This window comes from Emys orbicularis, chromosome 1 (genome assembly GCF_028017835.1).
Source record: "Emys orbicularis isolate rEmyOrb1 chromosome 1, rEmyOrb1.hap1, whole genome shotgun sequence".
NCBI lineage: Eukaryota > Metazoa > Chordata > Testudines > Emydidae > Emys > Emys orbicularis.
Window position 1 is genome coordinate 260,649,935 of NC_088683.1, and position 18,926 is coordinate 260,668,860.

General features: G+C 38.5%; 1 protein-coding gene across 1 annotated transcript in view; it reads right to left on the bottom strand.

Moving 5' to 3' along the window:
- MYO16 (myosin XVI) overlaps positions 1-18,926 on the bottom strand; it is a 468,353-nt gene that overhangs the window by 15,358 nt on the left and 434,069 nt on the right. The window contains exons 32-33 of the mRNA XM_065418712.1: positions 14,037-14,195; positions 8,166-8,257 (exon numbers count right to left, since the gene is read on the bottom strand). Coding sequence (XP_065274784.1) covers positions 8,166-8,257; positions 14,037-14,195 — 251 coding nt within the window. The remainder of the gene's footprint in view (positions 1-8,165; positions 8,258-14,036; positions 14,196-18,926) is intronic.

Genomic DNA, 18,926 nt, shown 5'->3' on the forward strand with positions numbered 1-18,926 from the left:
TGTTACCCCCTCTTTGAATTCCTGCATTGGCTCCCCCTTCTCCACTGCATCAAACTGCTTGTATTCACTTTCAAGGTCAATCCTTACCCTGCCTATCATCTCTCATTCACTGCTGATGCTTACCTCTAATCGGTTCATAATGCCTTCCTTCACTGCTCACTTAGTAAATTTCCAAATAAGACCCTATATGCTTTCTCCCATGCTTCTCCACACACTTTTGGGAGGAACTCCCCATCAATGTCCACAAAGCTACCTCATTAGCCACCTTTAAAGCCCTCCTCAAAATTCTTCTTTGCCTATAAACAATTTGACAATAGTTAGGCTGCTGGTGTGCAGAGTCTCTTACATACCATGCTGACAAATACTGTCTCAGTGTTTACTTGTACATCCCCATCTGCTTGTATCCATTTGCTGTCCCTTGTCTTATACTTAGATTGTAAGCTCCTTGGGGCAGGGGCGGTTTTTTTGCTCTGTGTTTGTACAGCACCTAGCACAAGGGGTCCTAGCCCATGACTAGGACTCCTAGGCCCTACAGTAATTAAAATAAATAATAATAATAATAATAATGACAGAAGGAGAAGAATAAGAATAACAAGAAGGAGAAGAAGAAGAAGAAATAATTCAAGTTTGCCTCCGTTGTCTGCAATGCATTTCTACATAATGGACTGGATCAAAAGCTTAGACTCAAACACTGAGTTTTGGATTCAGTGTTTGTGTGGATGAGTGCCCTCTTCGCCAACACACCATGGATTGAACCTGGCGAACTCCAGAGCTAAAACATACAGCCTGAGCTAAAGCTCTGTAACTGGCGGCTGTAGCACCTCACATCCTCTGTGGATGAGCACAGAAGGGGCCCTGTAACTCACACTCACTAGTGGGTTACATTTACAACATATTTGGACTAAATTTTGCACTTTTGTCCATCTCTGCATATAAACACAGAGTGTAGCTAGTACTGCATGGATATATGAGGAGAGAAGAAGGCAGAAGTAGTCTTCACTACCTTCTCGTCAGCAAAACCACAATTCCACTCGCTGAACGTGAGGACAAGAAGAGTTAAGCACTGGAAAGTGCAGAACTTTCTCTGTTAAAGGATGTAGCAGTTGTTGCTTAATAGTCATGACATTTCCCATGATGTATGTACACCATTGATTCATATATAACATAACTCTGCCTTATTTAACTCTATGAAGCCTTTTGCAATATATTTTTGTCTGAAAAGCCTGATAAGAAATAAAGTTATAATATGTTATAACTCTTCATTTTTGTCCGGGTGTGAGATTACAAAAAGATTTCTTTGCAGTTACTGTCAAAACAACAAACTTGAAAACAATTTACGGTATTTCTCGATTCAGATCAATGATATATAGGGTATTATATGACATCTCTTGGATGTTGTACGTCTATAAAGGTGTTAGTGATTTTTTTTATTAAAGACTAGACTTGCTCGATTGCCACATTTTTCTTCAAAGATGATCAAAGATTTCTGCCAGCTAATGGTTGAACATGACAGACATTAATAATGAATTTTAGAGCCATTTAGAGCAGTGACAACAGGCTAAGGGTAACAACTCACAGCAGTATCCAGGATTAATTTTTTTTAACTTCTGAACATTCAACAAAAAGAAGTGATTGACAACAAATATTAAATCAAGTATGAACAAATAAGGCCCTGGAAACTTCACTGAATATGCAGTTCTTTCTGAGAGGATAGACTGCTGAAAGCAATAAGATTTCACAAAATAAGAACTATGGCTTAAGGTCTAATGAAACAATAAATACATTCTTAACAAATGTGAAAATATGTTTTCCCATTTTTCATTGTCAGATGTTGGCTGCTTTTTTACTGCAATATGCCAAACAGTGCTGTGAGGGTTTATTTCTTTATTTAAATAGAAGAGTAGGTGTGTTGATTCTCTAATTCAGAAATTGGTGAGAAAACAGCCATCATTATTGACCTCACTGCCTTAAGCACTGGTGACAGAAGAACTAGACATTTCAAAAAGGGGTACTCCAAAATCTTGTGGTAGGATGTACACTTCCCAGATATTATTCTATGTAGCAGGCTGGTTGGCTACTAATGGCAGTTTTATTTAATGTATCACTATGGATCCAATACTGGAAACTGATAAGTACCCTCAGCACTCACTGATGTCAAGCGAATCAATACTCAAGGCTTAAACCAATCTCCAAAAGAGATTTCACAGCTCTTGGTGGCAATTCTTCTACTTTTTCCCTGCTATGGTGAAGCACCCAAACTTTGTGGCACATTTCTAAGAGCCTCTGTGTTATGAGAGACATGGATTTGACATAACTTGCAGCCAATCTGGCCTTGGCTCAGGCAGACAGAACAACGGCAGCTGCCTTGTGTTACTAACAAGGACTGGGGGGGGGGGGGCGGAGGAATGTGAATAGCTCAGCTTGAGTCTGGGTGCCTGCGTTTGTAAGTTTCTTGCTCAAAACTGCTTTGCCGATAAGTAGAAATTATGAGTTATTTGTTGTTGCTAGGGAAACCCATACCTATTAAAATAGTAACTACTATTTTAATAGTAACTATTAAAAGTTACTATGAGTGCTTTGTTTTGAGGTACCTATAAAAGAGTTTAGAGAGTATGTGCAATTTGAAGAAGCTTGGGAGAAGTTCGAAAGGATTTCTATGAGCTAGGAGACTGACACCTAACTCCCCAGTGGCTAGGAGAAAGGCTGGCCACTGAACCGTGCTGCTGAATCACTAGATACCACCTCAGACCTTGGGTACCTATATCTACCTGGGGTGATTCTAGACTATTGCTAGGTTTTGATGTGTGCTTTAGACTCAATAAAAAAGGATTTGGGGGTGGAAGCAATCATTTATCAGACAGAGGTGCTGTGTCCCCCACTGATTTATTTCCTGACACCGCCTGGAAAACAGGGACTAGTTACCATAGCTTTGGGTTCAGATAACCCTGGGTAACAACTGGGTTGAGATCTAATTTGCATAGTAAGTCATACTATAAATATATGCATATTAGGTACATTATAAAATTCTTTTATATCCCATTTGTCTTCCAGGGATATATACCAAAAATACAAAGGCAAGAATACATAAAATAATTTACTCACCACAGAATTATGTGAAACATCTTGCTGATTCCATTTCTTTGTCTCTCTCTGTCCTTCAGTCTCCTTATTTTCTCATTTATCCCTATATCGTTTCCCTTTTCTGTCATTTTAAACTCCCCTTTGTTTTCTCTCCCTGATCTCTTTTTTATTATTCTTGCTCTGTCTCTCTTCCGCCTTTTCTTCTTTCCTAATCTTCTTATCCATATCCCCACATCTCTTCTTTGCCTTCCTTCTCAGTCTGTTTGTCCTTGCTACAAGCCACCTTGTTTGAATCATCCTTTGTTTGGTTCCCAGCTTATCCCCACAATTATTTCCCCATTTCTTTTGCCCTGCCCATCACTTTCCATCTGTTCTTTATCTCCAAGTTGTCCCCCTCATCTACTTTACAGACTGTCCATGCTGCTTTTTGATGCCCACATAAGGACATGGAAACTTTTAGCCAGCCTGTTCTTTCCTCTCCACCATGCTCTTTCTCTTCATCTCCCAAGCCACAGACCAGGGTAGAAAATGGTAATAACAACTGTGTCAAAAATACAGACAAACAATTCACAATTATCTAGGGGAAAAAATCAGAAAGGCCAGCCCACTTTCATTTTAATGCAGAGTGCCTGGTAGTACTTGGCAAAACTTTTCGGATGGAACTTTTTTTTTTTTTTTTTTGCAGAAAAATGCAGATCCAGGTTGACTGAAACATTTTGTGAATTCATGTCGATTTTGGCTAATTGTTTTGAATGAAATGAAAAACATTCGGAAATGTTAAAATGAACCATTTTGACATTATCAAAACTAAATATTTTGGTTTTTTGAGCTAGATTCACAGGGGAACTTAGGCACCATTCACAGACAGGAGGTAGCAGTGGACTCCTTATATCCAAAAGCCCAGCCAAGATCCTATGGGGGGATCTCCTGTTGAAGCTTTCCCACTCTGAGTGTTTGTTTCTTAGATTCCCTTTGCTTAATAATGTTAACATTTAAATAACTATGCTTTGGGACCAGTTCCTGGAATGTGACTAAACTGAAAAGAATGCATAAATCTCACCTTTGCACTCCCCTGCTCATGTTGCTGCTCTGTGCAGGGCTGGTCCTCCATATTATGTTATTGCAGAGGCAGCAACATTTCCTATTTAAAAAAGGCTGTAAGGTAACTGAGAAGAGGAGGCATCTTTTGGCTTTCTGCTCCATTTTGAAGAGCTTTTGTGCCCCTTACCTAGGTGTCTAGAGTAGGATGGGAGTTGTATACTGTGCAGCCAAGCACCACTGAAAGGCCCAGTGGTCTACCAAGAATACACTTGAAAAGAAGAATAGGTTAAGATAAAGAAATTTTAAGTTAAGTCTGAGAAAGGAAGAGATTCCAATGCTCTGTCTCAGAACAGCAGAGTCTGGTGATTGCATGTTGAAGCTGCCAAGAGACAGAACAAATTAGGGTTTTTCCCAGAAGGAAATTAGGGTTTTACCTAGAAGGGAGAGGCAGATCTCCCTTCTGTGACTGACAGATCTGGTCCTGCCTTCTGAAGAGCCTGAGCACAGGAAAACTTTTGTTGGAATGACAGACTTGGATATAATGAAAAAATCAGTTCCTTCAAGAGTAGCTTTACTGCCCAGCTTTAGTTTACATTTTGAAGGCTTATCTTTGCAACAGAATGGGCTAGAAAGCTTTTCTATTAAATAAAAGCTTAGAATAAATGGAATCTGGAATCCCCAATTAGGGAAAAAATCCTTATGCTTGTGCATTAACACATATGTTTTAAAAAGATGTAGTATCTGAGTAGATTCGCCCACGTGGAACACTTTCTCACCAGTCTGTTACTGGCCTCTCCTTTGGATCACTGATCCTCAGATCTATGACACCCAATCCAGCCCGCCATATTGTTTAGGGATGCAAGAAGGATGAGATTAATGCTACAGCACCACACCCAGTGCAAAGTTATGAGCCATTTGTTTTTATCGAGCATCCACTTGCTATGTATATATTCTACTGAACCTGGAAACTTATGACCATGCAGTCACAGAACTGTAAAAGGGCAGTAAAGGGTTAACTAGTGCTGGCTGAAAAAAGGTAAGTATGTTTTGTGAGGTTTTTTTTAAAGAAAGATTTTTCATTTCTTTTGAAGAAAATTTATTTTTTGATAAAACATTTTGAAACAAAATTTCACTTTGAAATTCATTTTCTTTTGGTGGGAAAAATTCCGCTCCTATTTTTAAATGTTCTCCCTCTTTTCCAGTGAGAGAGAGAGAGAGAGTGGGATTTTTCTGACAATTCTTAAATGTGAAACGGCCTGTCAACATTTTTCATTTTAAATTTTTGACAAAATCCAAAATATTTGGATGAAAATGAAATTGTCAAAACCCTATTGTTCAATTAAAACAGTTTTTGTCAAAAATTGTCAACCAGCACTAGGGATAATCATCTGAGTAACTGATTTTAATTCTATGGGCTATTTGGTGCTAATTCTGAATTATATGAAAACTTCATTATTGTTTAAAATTAAAAGTCACGGGTGCTATACATGTTATGCTCCTGTAAATGGACTTGACATTTGCTCTTTAATGTGTGTATATGTGTGTTTTTGTTGCATTGAGAGTAGAATGTACCATGAGCCACATTACCATAACTTCATCTGTGATATATCAGAGTCATGAGATTGTGTGACATAAGTGAAATTAACTCTTCTCGCCTCTATAAGCAATTCTCTGTAAGATATAAAAAAAAAGCATAAGTATAAAAAGACCTCACAGGCTAATGAACCAGTTTCCTTTAGCTAAAGTGACAGAGCATCTTCCAAGGCATCCAAAGACTCCATTTCAGTCCTATGTATGCCTCTTCCTATATAGCAATTAGGATCTTTACAGATCTGTGCAACAATCTTTGTCTGATTACATGTCTGTAAAAGAATTGCTGCTAAGTGATAAAGTGAGGCTAATGAAGTGAAGCATGGTAAAATGACTTACCCTAGGCTCTCATATTGCTAGTGTCACCACCAGTGTGCTAAGAAATACCAATTATAGTTAAAACAAATCATTGTCAAATACATTTCATAGCATACTCATAATGAGGAATGCTTTTCACTCTGTGGATTTTCACATCTCTCTGCTGAAAAAAATGAACACAGATTTCTTTCAGGTGTTCTTTTCTTGGTAGCAAAACTAGCGACATTTTGGGATGCGTGCATTCATTAGAGCAGATTGTATTGGAAAAGCATAAAATGAAAGCCCACTTTCTGTGGTAGAGGTAAGCTATCTTCCTCTTACTGAAGTTGTATTTAAGATTGCACTTGTAGGTATGAGTTTTGAGAACATGAAATGAAATTTATTTTGGAGACAAGACTTCTGTGAGTATGTTCAAGTTTATGATATTTGGGTGGCAAGACATCTGTCTCTGGTGTGGATGTAAACATTGCTTTAACTGGTGAGTTCCTTGATTTTTAGTGTTTTTATTTACAGGAAGTGCAAAAGATCTGTGGGCCTGAGAAGCTGCGGCTCTCAAGAGGTGCTGCTAAAGCCAGAGACCTTGGCTGAGTTTGTGATGGCGTGAGTTTGAGGAGCATCTGAAGTGTGGAAGGGGGAGGGTAGAAAGAAAGTGCTGTCAGAGGAAGAAGGTGCTGAGCAGCCCGTCGGGGAGGGAAAGGTCCCAGTCAGGTGTTGCGGGAGGAGCTGTGTAGCCCCCAAAGGCAGCCTGCTGAGAGGCTTTTCCCCGCAGTGGCTTGGGGTCTGGGGAGGGCAGGTGCAGCACAGCTGCAGCTGGCCCAGGGCACCTCCGGGTCGGCAGAGGTGGAGGGGAGGCTCGGGGCTTCGGCTGGCCCAAAACTCTTCTGGCCCAGGGCAGGGTGGGGGGAGGGTGCTAGGGCCTTCGGGCCAATGCGAGGCTCCTTCGGGCAGGTGGGGATTCGTGGCCTCAGCTGCAGGGGAGGGGCAGGTGGTCTCGGGGGTCCAGCTGGGGGCGGGGGGAGAGGGAAGAGGCAGAGCCGGGGGCTAGCCTCCCCTAAGGAGGGCTCCACCTGCCACCCATGCTGGGCCCATTGAACTCACTGACAAAACTCCCATTGGCTACAGGGCCTGGATTTCACCTTTGTTGTTTTGGATTGCCAAAAATAACAAACAAACAAACAAACAAAATAAAAATCGTATACATTTCGACAAAGCACATCCCTTATCTTCTAGTACAACATTTTGAAAATTGCAAGTAATTAGACCTTACTAATGAGGAAATTCCTCTAATATATTTTCCCCTTGGACTTCATTTGGCAGTTACAGCAAGATTTTTAGTCTCAAATAAAACATGGCTCACAATTCTATTTTTTTTTTAAAGACAGGATGAAACATATGAGGATTACAAATGGAAAATACTAATTATATCTGTTAAATAAAGTAAAAATAATGGCTGGAAGGCCTAATGCCCGAACAGAATTGAATAACTGGAATGCAAAGTGTTTCAGGTTTTGTATAAAATACTGAAGAAAAGAATGAAGAAAATACATTACTCCATGTTCTCCATTCCTCCCCCACATTTGTTTTACTTAATGTACTTTAGAGCTAATTTTATGTTGGTAATACTTTATATTAAGTTCCATTAATTAAACACAAATTTCAAAGTAATTAAAGTGCAATATTTATATTCCTTTTGTACCTAATGATATTTTCAGTGACTTCAATACTTTTGCATGAAGAGACTATATAATTATTCATTTCTTCTTATGAAGCTGATTATTATTCAGGTCTTTCTGGTGCGACTGTGAATATTTTGGGAGAGATCAGTGTCCTCTTTCCCCCAGGTTGCTGAGTCAGATTGCCTTTCTGAAAATTATGCCCTCACAAACCAGCAATGTAAAGTGATATAAACTTTGAATTGTGGCATTAGAAACCTCTAGGAAGATCATCTCCACAATGAAAAAACTTGAAAAGTACACTCATAATTATATTTGGCTTAACATAAAGAGAATAATTTAAGGGAAACCTGTATTTTTCAAAGCCAACACAAACATGTGAATAGGGAATGCTTTCAGTATGCAGTCTCTGTGAGCATTCTTATTCATTTCAGTATATTAGACCATCTGTAAAATATTTACCTGACTAGTGTGGCTCTCCCTGTGCCTTTGATTTGATGAGCTCGCTGTAGTGCTGGCTGACAGTCTTGAATATTCATTTTCCTCTGGTAAACCTAAAGCAGAATAATACTAACTTATAGCCTGACATTTATATAGTGCCAGACTTTCAGCCAGAGATTGAAAACGCTTGACATTTTTTACTAGATGAGTATAAAAGACATAAATATGATGACATATTACTATACCCAGGGTTACTGAAATTTTCCAAGAGATAAATTATTGTTATTACTTATCAGCTACTGTTGGTGTATGTGCCACTTTACAGAGAGAACAATGATGCTGGAAAAGCTTACACCAACCAGGGATTCTCCCTATGTCAGAGGAATCCCTGGTTCCCTTGTAGAACAATTTTCCACCCCCTTTGTGCCACTGGAACAGTGCAAAGGGGACAGAGCAGAGGGCCAAGACCTGGCTCTAAATGCATTTCCCAAGCTCATGTAGGAAGTCTGTGGAAGAGCTGGGCTTAGCACCTTGATCTCCTGAGCCCCGATCCAGTGTCTTCACCATAAGAACATCCTTTCCTTCAGAATCAAGCTCTAAATGATGTTTGTACACTGCACTCTTTGCAAATTGTTGTGTATTGTACATAAAATGCATGAAATCTTTAGAGAAATAATCAGAGGTCCAAAATGTAATAAAGCATAAACTAAAATGAGAACTTGTAATGCATTGAGTGTTTTGCTTGTATAAATGGCCCGGGAACCGTGCTGTCTTGCAAACTTCTACTTGTCCAATCATCAGAGGTGATTTTTTTAAACAGATGAAAAACAACTGTTTTGTATGTGGATATTAATTTTTGTGAAACAGAGATAATTGATAAATTATCAGAATTTTTAAAAAAATTAGCTAATATTCTACACTCTATATTGTCATCACACCAGTTCTATACTGATGCCTCTTCAGTGATTTAAGGGGAGTTATTCCTGATTTATCTCAGTCCATATGATTAAAGAATCATCCACATTCTTTTAATGTATAATGCTATTTTGAGTGGGCACTGTAAGAACTAATGTGAAATACTGGTGTGATTGAAGAACATCATCAAAATAAACTAAAAATATTTTCTTAGCCACTACTGTTTTTTTTTAAAAAATAATATTGTAGTATATCCTTCCACATTAGGACACTCTTAAAGGATAGCCTTGATCTAAGTCCCAGGCATCAGTGATTCATCTGTTTATTTCTATGTAAGGTACTTAGATAAGATGTCTTATCAAATAAGCAGAGTTTCCATGTACACTGAAGTTCAAAGTAGTACGTCAGCATGGACATGGAAAGCAGAGAGCTGGTGGAGTTTGGAAAGATAAATGGAGTTGTAGATTACATTCTGAAAGGTTTCCTTTACATAAACTTGGGTAAATATTAGGACACCACAGCTGTGCACTGAATAAGACCTTTGCTTAATTCATCACAAAGTTGGAAATATCAGTTTAGCAGGTGCACAACCATTAGAACAAAAGTTGCTTAAATCAGAGAATCAGGTTTGAGCACAAATCATGGTCTCTGGGTTGGGTTTTATTGAGGAGCTTCTGGTTTAACCCAAATTAACACCAGTTTAACAAAAGCATCCAGCTTTGTTTCCTTCCAAACACTTTGACAGGCACTAAATTCAAAAATATGAAACCCAGAAGTATAACCTATACAGGTTGTCACCTATATTTCCTGAGACTTTCTTGCCCTAGTTTTCTGGTTAGTATAGCTCTCTTTTATCTCTCAACACAGCCTTCTTCTATGCCAGGGTTTCTCAACCAGGGGAAAGCGGGGGTCACAAAACTTTCTAGGGCAGTGCAGCGAGCCTTCTCACGCACTCACGAGGTCACAATGCCACTGATTCAAATTTGGCCCAGTCACCTTTCCTTCTTGATGGAGGAGTGCCTCGGCCAAATTTCAGCGAGTCGTGTTACGAGCTGGTATGCACGGTTGCAATGCTCATTAGCACTCTTCAATGATGAAATTGAGAAATACTTCCCTGAAAACATTGTGGGATATTAAAGTATGTGCTTTTAAAGGTTTCCTAGCCTGTTCACAGTTAGACAGCAGGATCAAAGGAGTGATTTATTTAAAGTAGAATCCCCTTTATTGGAATCAATGTATTAATGCCCCGGTTCATCTAGATTACATTGGGAAGTCTCATTTTGGGGAGGGTGTTCCAAGTTAAAAAAAAAAAGCTTACGGGAGAGTGTGATTCAAAAAAAGGTAGAGACCCCCTGTCACATGGCATTGATTCTAAGGCCTTGACTCCACTGGAAAGGGTTTTTTTCTTATAGCAATACTGGTAAACCCCCCAGTAGAGATGCAGCTTACAGCAGCAAGAGAGTGCTTTTGCTGTTATAGCTTTTACCAGTTCCCTGAATAAAATAAGCTATGCTGGCAAAAAGACATCTTAGCTGATATAACTGAATTTACAGTAGGGCTTTTGCTAGCATAGTTATGTCGGTTAGAGATGTGGGTTTTTTCACACTCCTAATCACACAGCTATGTTGGCAAATCCTTTAAGTATAGAGCAGGCCTAAATAAGCAACCGTTGGAGCTGCCACTGAATCCTGGTTGGAAATTAATACTTGAAATGACAAGCTATTGTTTAGCTTAGGCTATGTCTTCACTGCAGAGTTAACTCGAGTTATCTACACTTGAGTTAACTTCTCTCAAGCTAGCCTACCTCAAGAGTGGCCACACTGCAAAATAACACTTCAACCTGCGATAGCAGCACAGAGTGGTTGTGTCAGCAGCTGATGAATTGTGCTAATTTGAATGCTAGCCTACACTGCCTGATGAGCCAGCCAACTTGAATTAACACCACCACTACACTTGAGTTAATGTGTTTTGTGTGTGGCTAGGACTTGAATTAGGGGCGACACTTGTGTTATAACTCAAGTTAGCTCTGCAGCAAAGACAGAGCGGCCTCTTCCTAGGGACAGTGGTGGGGCAGACTGCAACATAGTTTGGGTATTTGTCTCTCAAATTCACAAAAAGACCTGTATGTCCCCATCCAGTATAGTCAGTTTATTTCATAGTGGTTATAGTTAATCATTTTTCTTAATTTGTTATTCCCAGCTCTCTTCTACCACATTTTAATTAATATTTGGAAGGGATGAACAGTAAATTTCCATGCACTGAGAGTCTATCAAGTCCATACACTGGAGTCTATCAAGATCCTGGATATATTAGCCCACTCTTCAGTACTTGAGCGCTTTCTTCCATGAACTCTGCTTTTTTATTGTTAGGATCTGGCACTTTTCAGCTGTAGCCATAAAGTTCTAGATGGAATTTCTGCTTATTGTCTGTGTGTTTTAGAAACACTTATGTGGTTCTTCCTGTTAAACTAAGAACTATGGTAGGTCTGGAGGGTTAATGCTTTAGGAAATGTCACAGTTCTGTTGTGGCACTCTGCTTTTCCATGCTGTTACTGCAAACACTGAAGGAAAACAAACTAAGGAGGAAGAGGATTACAATATATAAAAATGAAAAACTTCCATTAAAATTCCATACTAATTCAACTTAGCTTCTGAATGTGATACAGCATTCGTCTGTTAGAAGGTTGTGCCAGTCAACTTTTTAGCTGCTTAGTAATGGTTTTCTAAAGAATTCATCAGATTCTTTCAGAAGTAAGATTAAAGTCTTGCAAAATGATTGTTCTTTTGAGTATAATAACTTTAAATTTCGTTTATTATACTACATGCTTCAGAGGAGTGGTACGGTCACTTCACTCTTCATGACAGCAAAGGACAAGATTTTATTTAAGAAATTGCTTCAGTATTTGCTTAAATGAGTAATGTATTAATCTGGATTTCTACTTCTAACTATGGAAATCAGACTGCTGGTACATCTCAGTACTTGGTAGTTTTATCATCTAAATATCATATATTTAATCATGCATTTCATGCCAAAAATTCCACAAAGTTAGCAGGGTTTGATGAGCAGTAAAAGAAAAGAGTAAGTCCATACTTTAAAATGGGATAAATCTTATGGGCATGTTCTCAAATGTCATCATTCTCTAAAGATGCCCAAGAAAAGACAGACTTTAAAACATTTAAGAAGCTAAGCTGTCATAACTGAAGGACTTTTTTACTTTAAAAAAAAAAAAAATAGATCATCTTTGGAATCATGGATTCCTTTAATCCTTCTTCTGAAGTGCTCCAGAGGATTTTCCCATTTGTTAACTGATGTAACCATCATTACTAGGGCTGGCTGGAAAACAAGAATTCTGTTTTGTAAAAAAAAATAAGGTTTTGGAATTTGGTTTCATTCCAGTATGGAACAAAACTGAGACCTTTCCATTTTTTTCATGAAAAATCAGAAAGAGAGGCCCACCCATCGCACCCTGTAATAGCCAATAACTTGGGCACTCATCACTGATTCAGAGCAGAGATTGAAATATGTGTATCCCACCTCCCAGGTAAGTGTCATAAGCCACGGGCTATTCTCTGGTGGGATGGGTCTCTCTCTCATTCTCTCCTGTTGGAGCTGTTCCATCTTGTATATATAATCATGTATTCATTGGACCAGTATGCTAGAGATGGACTCTGTGGATTAGGGGTTAGGGTACTCACATAGGACGTGGGAGACCCATGCTCATGTCCCTGCTCTAGAGCTTAGAGCTTCCACATCTCTCCTGATTAACATTCTGTCAAAACTGATCTGTTTCTGCAAAAATTTTCAGTTTCAGCAAATCAGCATTTTTGAACGAACAAAACGGTTGGAAAATTCCCAATCCTCTCTAATCATTACACTTTCTGGTCACACTGTATATTAAAGTTCTATTTATTAATAATTTTAAAAGGGTTGATAAATTATTCATAGATGTTATAAGTATGTTACCAATGTGAGTAGTATGGGTTATTGATGGTTATAGCCCATCAATAGAAATTATAAATGGCTACAAGCAAACTCTTGACCTGTTAGATTCTGTAACAACTGATTAGCTATTTATGAGAGAAACTCTTAATCATTTATTAACCCTTTATAAACTATTCAGACATGTAAATTTAATATATAAAATTTGACTTCATTTCTTAACTGTCAATAGTAAGCAATCCCTTCAGGACATTAGAAAATACTACTAAACCCCTAGATAGATAAGAATCTAAAAGCCCAGTCCACACATAGATTTTGTACCAGTATAACTATTTTGGCGCAGGGTGTGATATATTTATATCAGGAAATATTTATACTGATACAACTTCCAGTGTGGATACAGTTATACCGGCATAGATGTGCCTTACAGTGGTATAGTATGTTCCCCTTTCCATATGGGAATGGGCTACACTGGTATAAGCATCTTTATACTGATATAATTGTGTCCACACTAAGGGGGTTGTACTGATTTAACTGTCAGGTACAACTTTTGTGTGTAGACAAGTCCTAAATAGATTAAAATCAATGGGTTTTGGGGAAATTAGTGCCTTGGAGGACCTGGCCATCACTGCCTAGGTGCTTGTAAATTTGTATTGTTTCTTCAGTGCCACTTACAACCACACATTACTCAGCTTTCATTAGCAGGAAAACCTGTACCAAGAGAAGAGTATGTTTTCCATTTTCAATCCACTTTACATTGATTAGAAGATCAGAAATCTCAATTCTCAGTTGCCCAGGCCACTTATATGAGCCAGTGAGCTAACTATAAATTCCTCGACAAAGGCAATTCTATGTCATTCACACTCAGTTATTATTGGAGACAGGCTTACTAACTCATAAATACAAAGTTAAGCCAGTTTTTGATTGATATTTTGCAATTCAAAACATTCTAGAGTTTGACTATATCTTAAAAAACTCATTCAGAAAACCACTTAAGCAATTTTATGTTAGAATGTTTTTAGATTAAAAACCGCTTACCATTTGAGACTGAATTTCCATTTTCAGCAGTTACGGAACTGGACAGTGGATTAGACGATTGAGTTTCATGGTTGTTTGCATTTTTATCTTGGGTTTCTGATCCAATTTCTGATGTGGCGGGATCTTCCCTGCTTGTCAAGTTCATATTAGTTTCAACACCTGATATAAATACACAGCCTGTCAGCTTTTCACTGAATAGTGTCTCTCTCTCTCTCTCTCTCTCTCTCTCTCACACACACACACACACACACACAGAGTAACCTGGTATCTACTAATCAAATTGCATTTTAAAATGAATTTTAAGTAAACACTAAACCCACTAGAAAAAAAATTTCAGGCAAAGACAATAATCAAATGCAATCTAAAGTTTATAATAGCGAAGAATTAACTGGGTTTCATTTGTGCTGTTTCTTTTCATACATATAACAGTTTACAAAATCAAAAACAAGTTTTCCTCCTTCTACAATGCATGATAATCTCTTGCTCTGAAAATTCTTGGCAAATATACTGCCTATATTTTAGATTCTACTCTATTCTATATAGGTTCTTATACTGTCCTTACTACTGTAATATCTCAGTATAATGTGCTAGTGCATTAAGTGACGTGACTAATAACTGTCACATGTGGTTTTGTCTTTCTCTCACCTTCTCCCAGGGGGAGAATTTAGGTGACCTTTCACACAGACCCAAACGAATGGCAAATACCCGTTTTCTGCCATGACAGTTCTTTAAGAATTATTCCTCCTAAGATAACCAAGAAAAATGCACGAAAGTCCAGCATCTTAAAAAAGTAGACACAAAACTGTCACAGACATAGTTTTGAGACTGTCCCTCTAATATCATTCTAATGTCTTACATCCTGGATATAAGGCTCCACTGCCTAGCACCTTTTGTAGCCATTGACAACTATGCAAAGGAGGTATAAGTACTACCAGATCAGAATGGTAGCCTTGCTGACCTAATGTGGACAATGACAGCTGGTGCAAGGCAGTGGAGAATCAGGTGTCTTATCTTTATCATTCTGCTTTTTCCACCCTTGTCTGCAGAAACAAACATAGGTACTGCCTTGAAATAGTGTCAAGGCTCTGGATGGGAACTCAAGATAACTGGGTTCAATTGCTGCCACAAACATTTTACGTGTTTATGAGCAAATCATTTAATCCATCTGTGCTTCAGTTCCCTCTGCAAAGTGGGGATAAGAATAGTTACATTTCCTTGTCTCACTGTCTTGTACGTTTAGACTGTAAGCTCTTCAGGGCAGGGACTATTCCTATTATGGGCTTGTACAGTGGCATTGTACTGATCTTGGATTTGATCCTTTTGATGCTACCATAATAACAACCACCATCATCAGAGAGCAAAATAAGTGTACATTGTTAAAGTGTAACATCATAATCCTCCTTCTCCTCCTCCTCCTCAAGGCAAATCCCAAAACGACACGGACTCTTTACAGATTGAGCCCCACCCAGAGTGATCTCCAGCTAGGTCCATAAGACAGCCTGGCTCTGACAGTTTAACACAATTCTAAAGCCCTGGGGTATGGATCCATGCCTTCCCACAGATACTTTCATTTCTCCCCAAAAGACAAATTATGTCTATAACACGTGTGCACATTGAACCCCTATGCAAAGGGAAGGGAAAACTGAATTTAAATTAACTCTCTGTTCATCAGCTACGTCTCCTGCACCCTCTCATATTAGCTGATTTAGGAAAAGAGCTAGACCCTCAGCAGATTCTGACTTGGCATACAGTACAACATTGAAGAATGTGACGTAAATGCTTGACTTAGCCTTGGTAGTAGCAGTTTGGCTGTAAAGTACAGCTACATATTATAGCTTATATAAAATTTGCCTGAAAGAGAAACTCCACAAATCTTTAGTGGGAAATAGTCAGTACAGTTGCCTATAGATCATCATAAACCACCTACATAATTACTATGCCTCCTATTACATAAAAAGTAGAAAGTCATTGAATAGGGTCCTTCTTTTTCTTGATACCCAGAAGATTTATTGAGTGCCCCAAAATCTGCAATTCATATGAGAAATTCAAGTTGACAGTGGATTTTTGTATATCTATTTTGCAAATGTTTTTTTTTTCTTTCAGAGACACATATATGTCTCCTTTGACTAATGCAGTACCCTTGAAAAAGAGGATTTTTTGTTTTGTTTTATATTTTAAGGTTGAAATGCTGAAAAGCATTATGGACAGTTATTATCCAGTTAAATGGATAGTCTACTACCACCTTTAACTAGAAGAAGAAAACGGTGGACAGATATGAAGTATATCTGGGACAGACATCTTTAGACACAAATTAACTGTTCCATGTGCTCCATTCACAGTAGCAAATGCTAACAGGGCAAATATTAAAGAGAAACTACAGAGATACAATTCCTAGGCCTTGTATACACTGGCAGTGGTGTGGATAGTACGTGTAGAAACACACCACAGTGAAAAGCAGGCTGTGTCCATACTGTGATGTGCAGCTATACGTGGCAGTGAAAGGCACTGACTCCCCAAAACCAGAGCCTTTCCCCACTGCTGGAGCCTTTCTCTGTGACCGGGAAAGGCTCCAGCAGCGGGAAAACAGCAGGATAATACACTGCTAAAAATAGCGGTGTAGACGTGGGAGGCACTGCTTGGGCATGTAGAGAGCCACGTAGGGTTTATACCCTAAGATTCTGGCATGTTTTTACTCTACTCACTAAGCAGTGTCTCACCGCCTACACTGTTATTTATACCCATGCTCGGCGTCTGTATTCTACACACTGCCGTAAGTTTAGACATAGCTAGTGCGAACCACATTAGTATTTGAAATAGTTCTGTCTTCTCTACCAGAAGCCTAGGTGAGGGGAAGCAAATCTAGATTTCACCTCATAGAAGTCTGGGTTATATAACTGAACTTATGTTTATTATATATATGTAGGGCATTTCTGCTTCTCAGTACTAGGTTCCAGTGATCCAATAGAAAAACACCACCACGTATATTGGCTGATTGCTAGTAATGGAAATAAAACCCTACAGTGAACAGCTATAGTGCATAAATATTGGACATATATTGTTGACTTATTTCCTGCTCTGTGGAATTAGGTGAGTTTTCTAAACAAGGTCATTCTATGGATAGCATAACAAATAGGTCTCTATTTTTTCAAAACATATTTATTACATAAGCTGTTGCATTGTGTAGTGGCATCTTGAGATGGGTATACTGCACATCATGCACAATTAAATATTAGCTTGAAACTCACTTGAACTTCACAACATCTTGATACACTCCTACAGTAATTTGGAAACTACTTTCTATATATAGTACTATCAACTTTCCTCTGTCCGGTATCCCTGACACAAACATACTTGTGCACCGTTCCTCCACCCCTGTCAACTTTCTAAAAATGTCAACAAAATTCTTTAAGAGAAAAGAATAAAAAAAAATATATGGCTTCTACAGCTGTCACGCTGCTAGTCAGCACTATTGAGTGTTGGCTGTTTGTTCAAACTCACTCTGTTGCTCTCACCATAAGTACATTGCAACAGAGATTGGCAGTGTCTTAACTTGATAACGAATAAACAAAAGCTTATGTGAAGAGTGATACTGACACTGATATTGGGAGAAGCCCGTAAGGGTGAAAGCATGACAATAGGCAGTTTATGGTAGGCAGGCAGGCAGGATCAGAGGCTTCAAGAGTGGAAGATTTTAAAAGGAAAACTTCCCAGGTTCTGTGATGAATAAGAATATTTTGAACATTATTAGACTTTGCCAGGAATATGACTGAGTGTTTAATTCTCATAGTCAAATTCTGCCCTGACTTACGCCTGGCAAAATCTCACTGAAGTCAAAGAGATTGAATGGGTTGTAAAATCGGGGCACAATTAGGCCATTACTTGTGGCATGGTGGAGAGTCAGAAACATTGTCACACTCTGTATATCTGTAAACCACTGGAGTATTTTTTTCAAATGTAACAAATATGATACACAGTAGAGTCAACTCATGAATTCCCCATTCACCTGTTATGTTCAGAGTTCCTGGAAGAGATGATGTTTAGAGCTCATGACATAATCATGAGACAGTGAGTGTAATAAAGACTCGCTCTCATACTGGGGAAAAAAAGTTTGATTATGCCAATCATGGAAATGATTAACTACTACTGCTTCTTTTCTTCTCTTTTTTTATGTGGATTCCTGTGAGTCAAAATACCAGGGGGCTAAATGATCCTTCTCTCTTTGACAAAGAAAAAATGTCCCTATTTTAGTTGAGCTGTAAATATTCAAAATATTCGGTTATAAAACATGTATCTCTTTGTCTGAGCACAAATGTGAATTTCCAAACACTATATTTGTTTTATGAGTAGGAACATACTTAAATTAATATTGTTACTATCAGCTTATATAGCTAGTCACACATCCTTCATGGAAAATGGATGAACAGAACCTACCTATCGGGCCCAATTGGCCTGCAGACACAAGTTGTATATTGACACATATTGAAAGACTATATGGTAATTAAGTGAGAAAATAAATTAAATCTGCTCTCCCACTTAAATAAACTCAGAGACATAATTTAGCTCAAATGTAAGTGTCAACATGTACGGGGATTTCCACAAAATATCATTATGCTAGTAAGATTCACATACTCATGTCTTAGCCAATTGATTGTCTTTTTCTATTTCTGAATCCATATCTTTCCTGCAGAACTACTCCCTCGTGGAATGACTGCCTATTTCTCCCTCTAGCTCTCTCTTTAAAAAAATACCTCTACCTTCCTTTCCATAACTCACCTGCCCCTTCCAATTTTTTGTCTTTCCATGGCAGTGGTTCTTGAGTTCAGAGCTCTTTTACAGACTGATCCAAAGCCCAGTGAAAACAACTGAAGGCTCCTATTGACTTTAATGGGT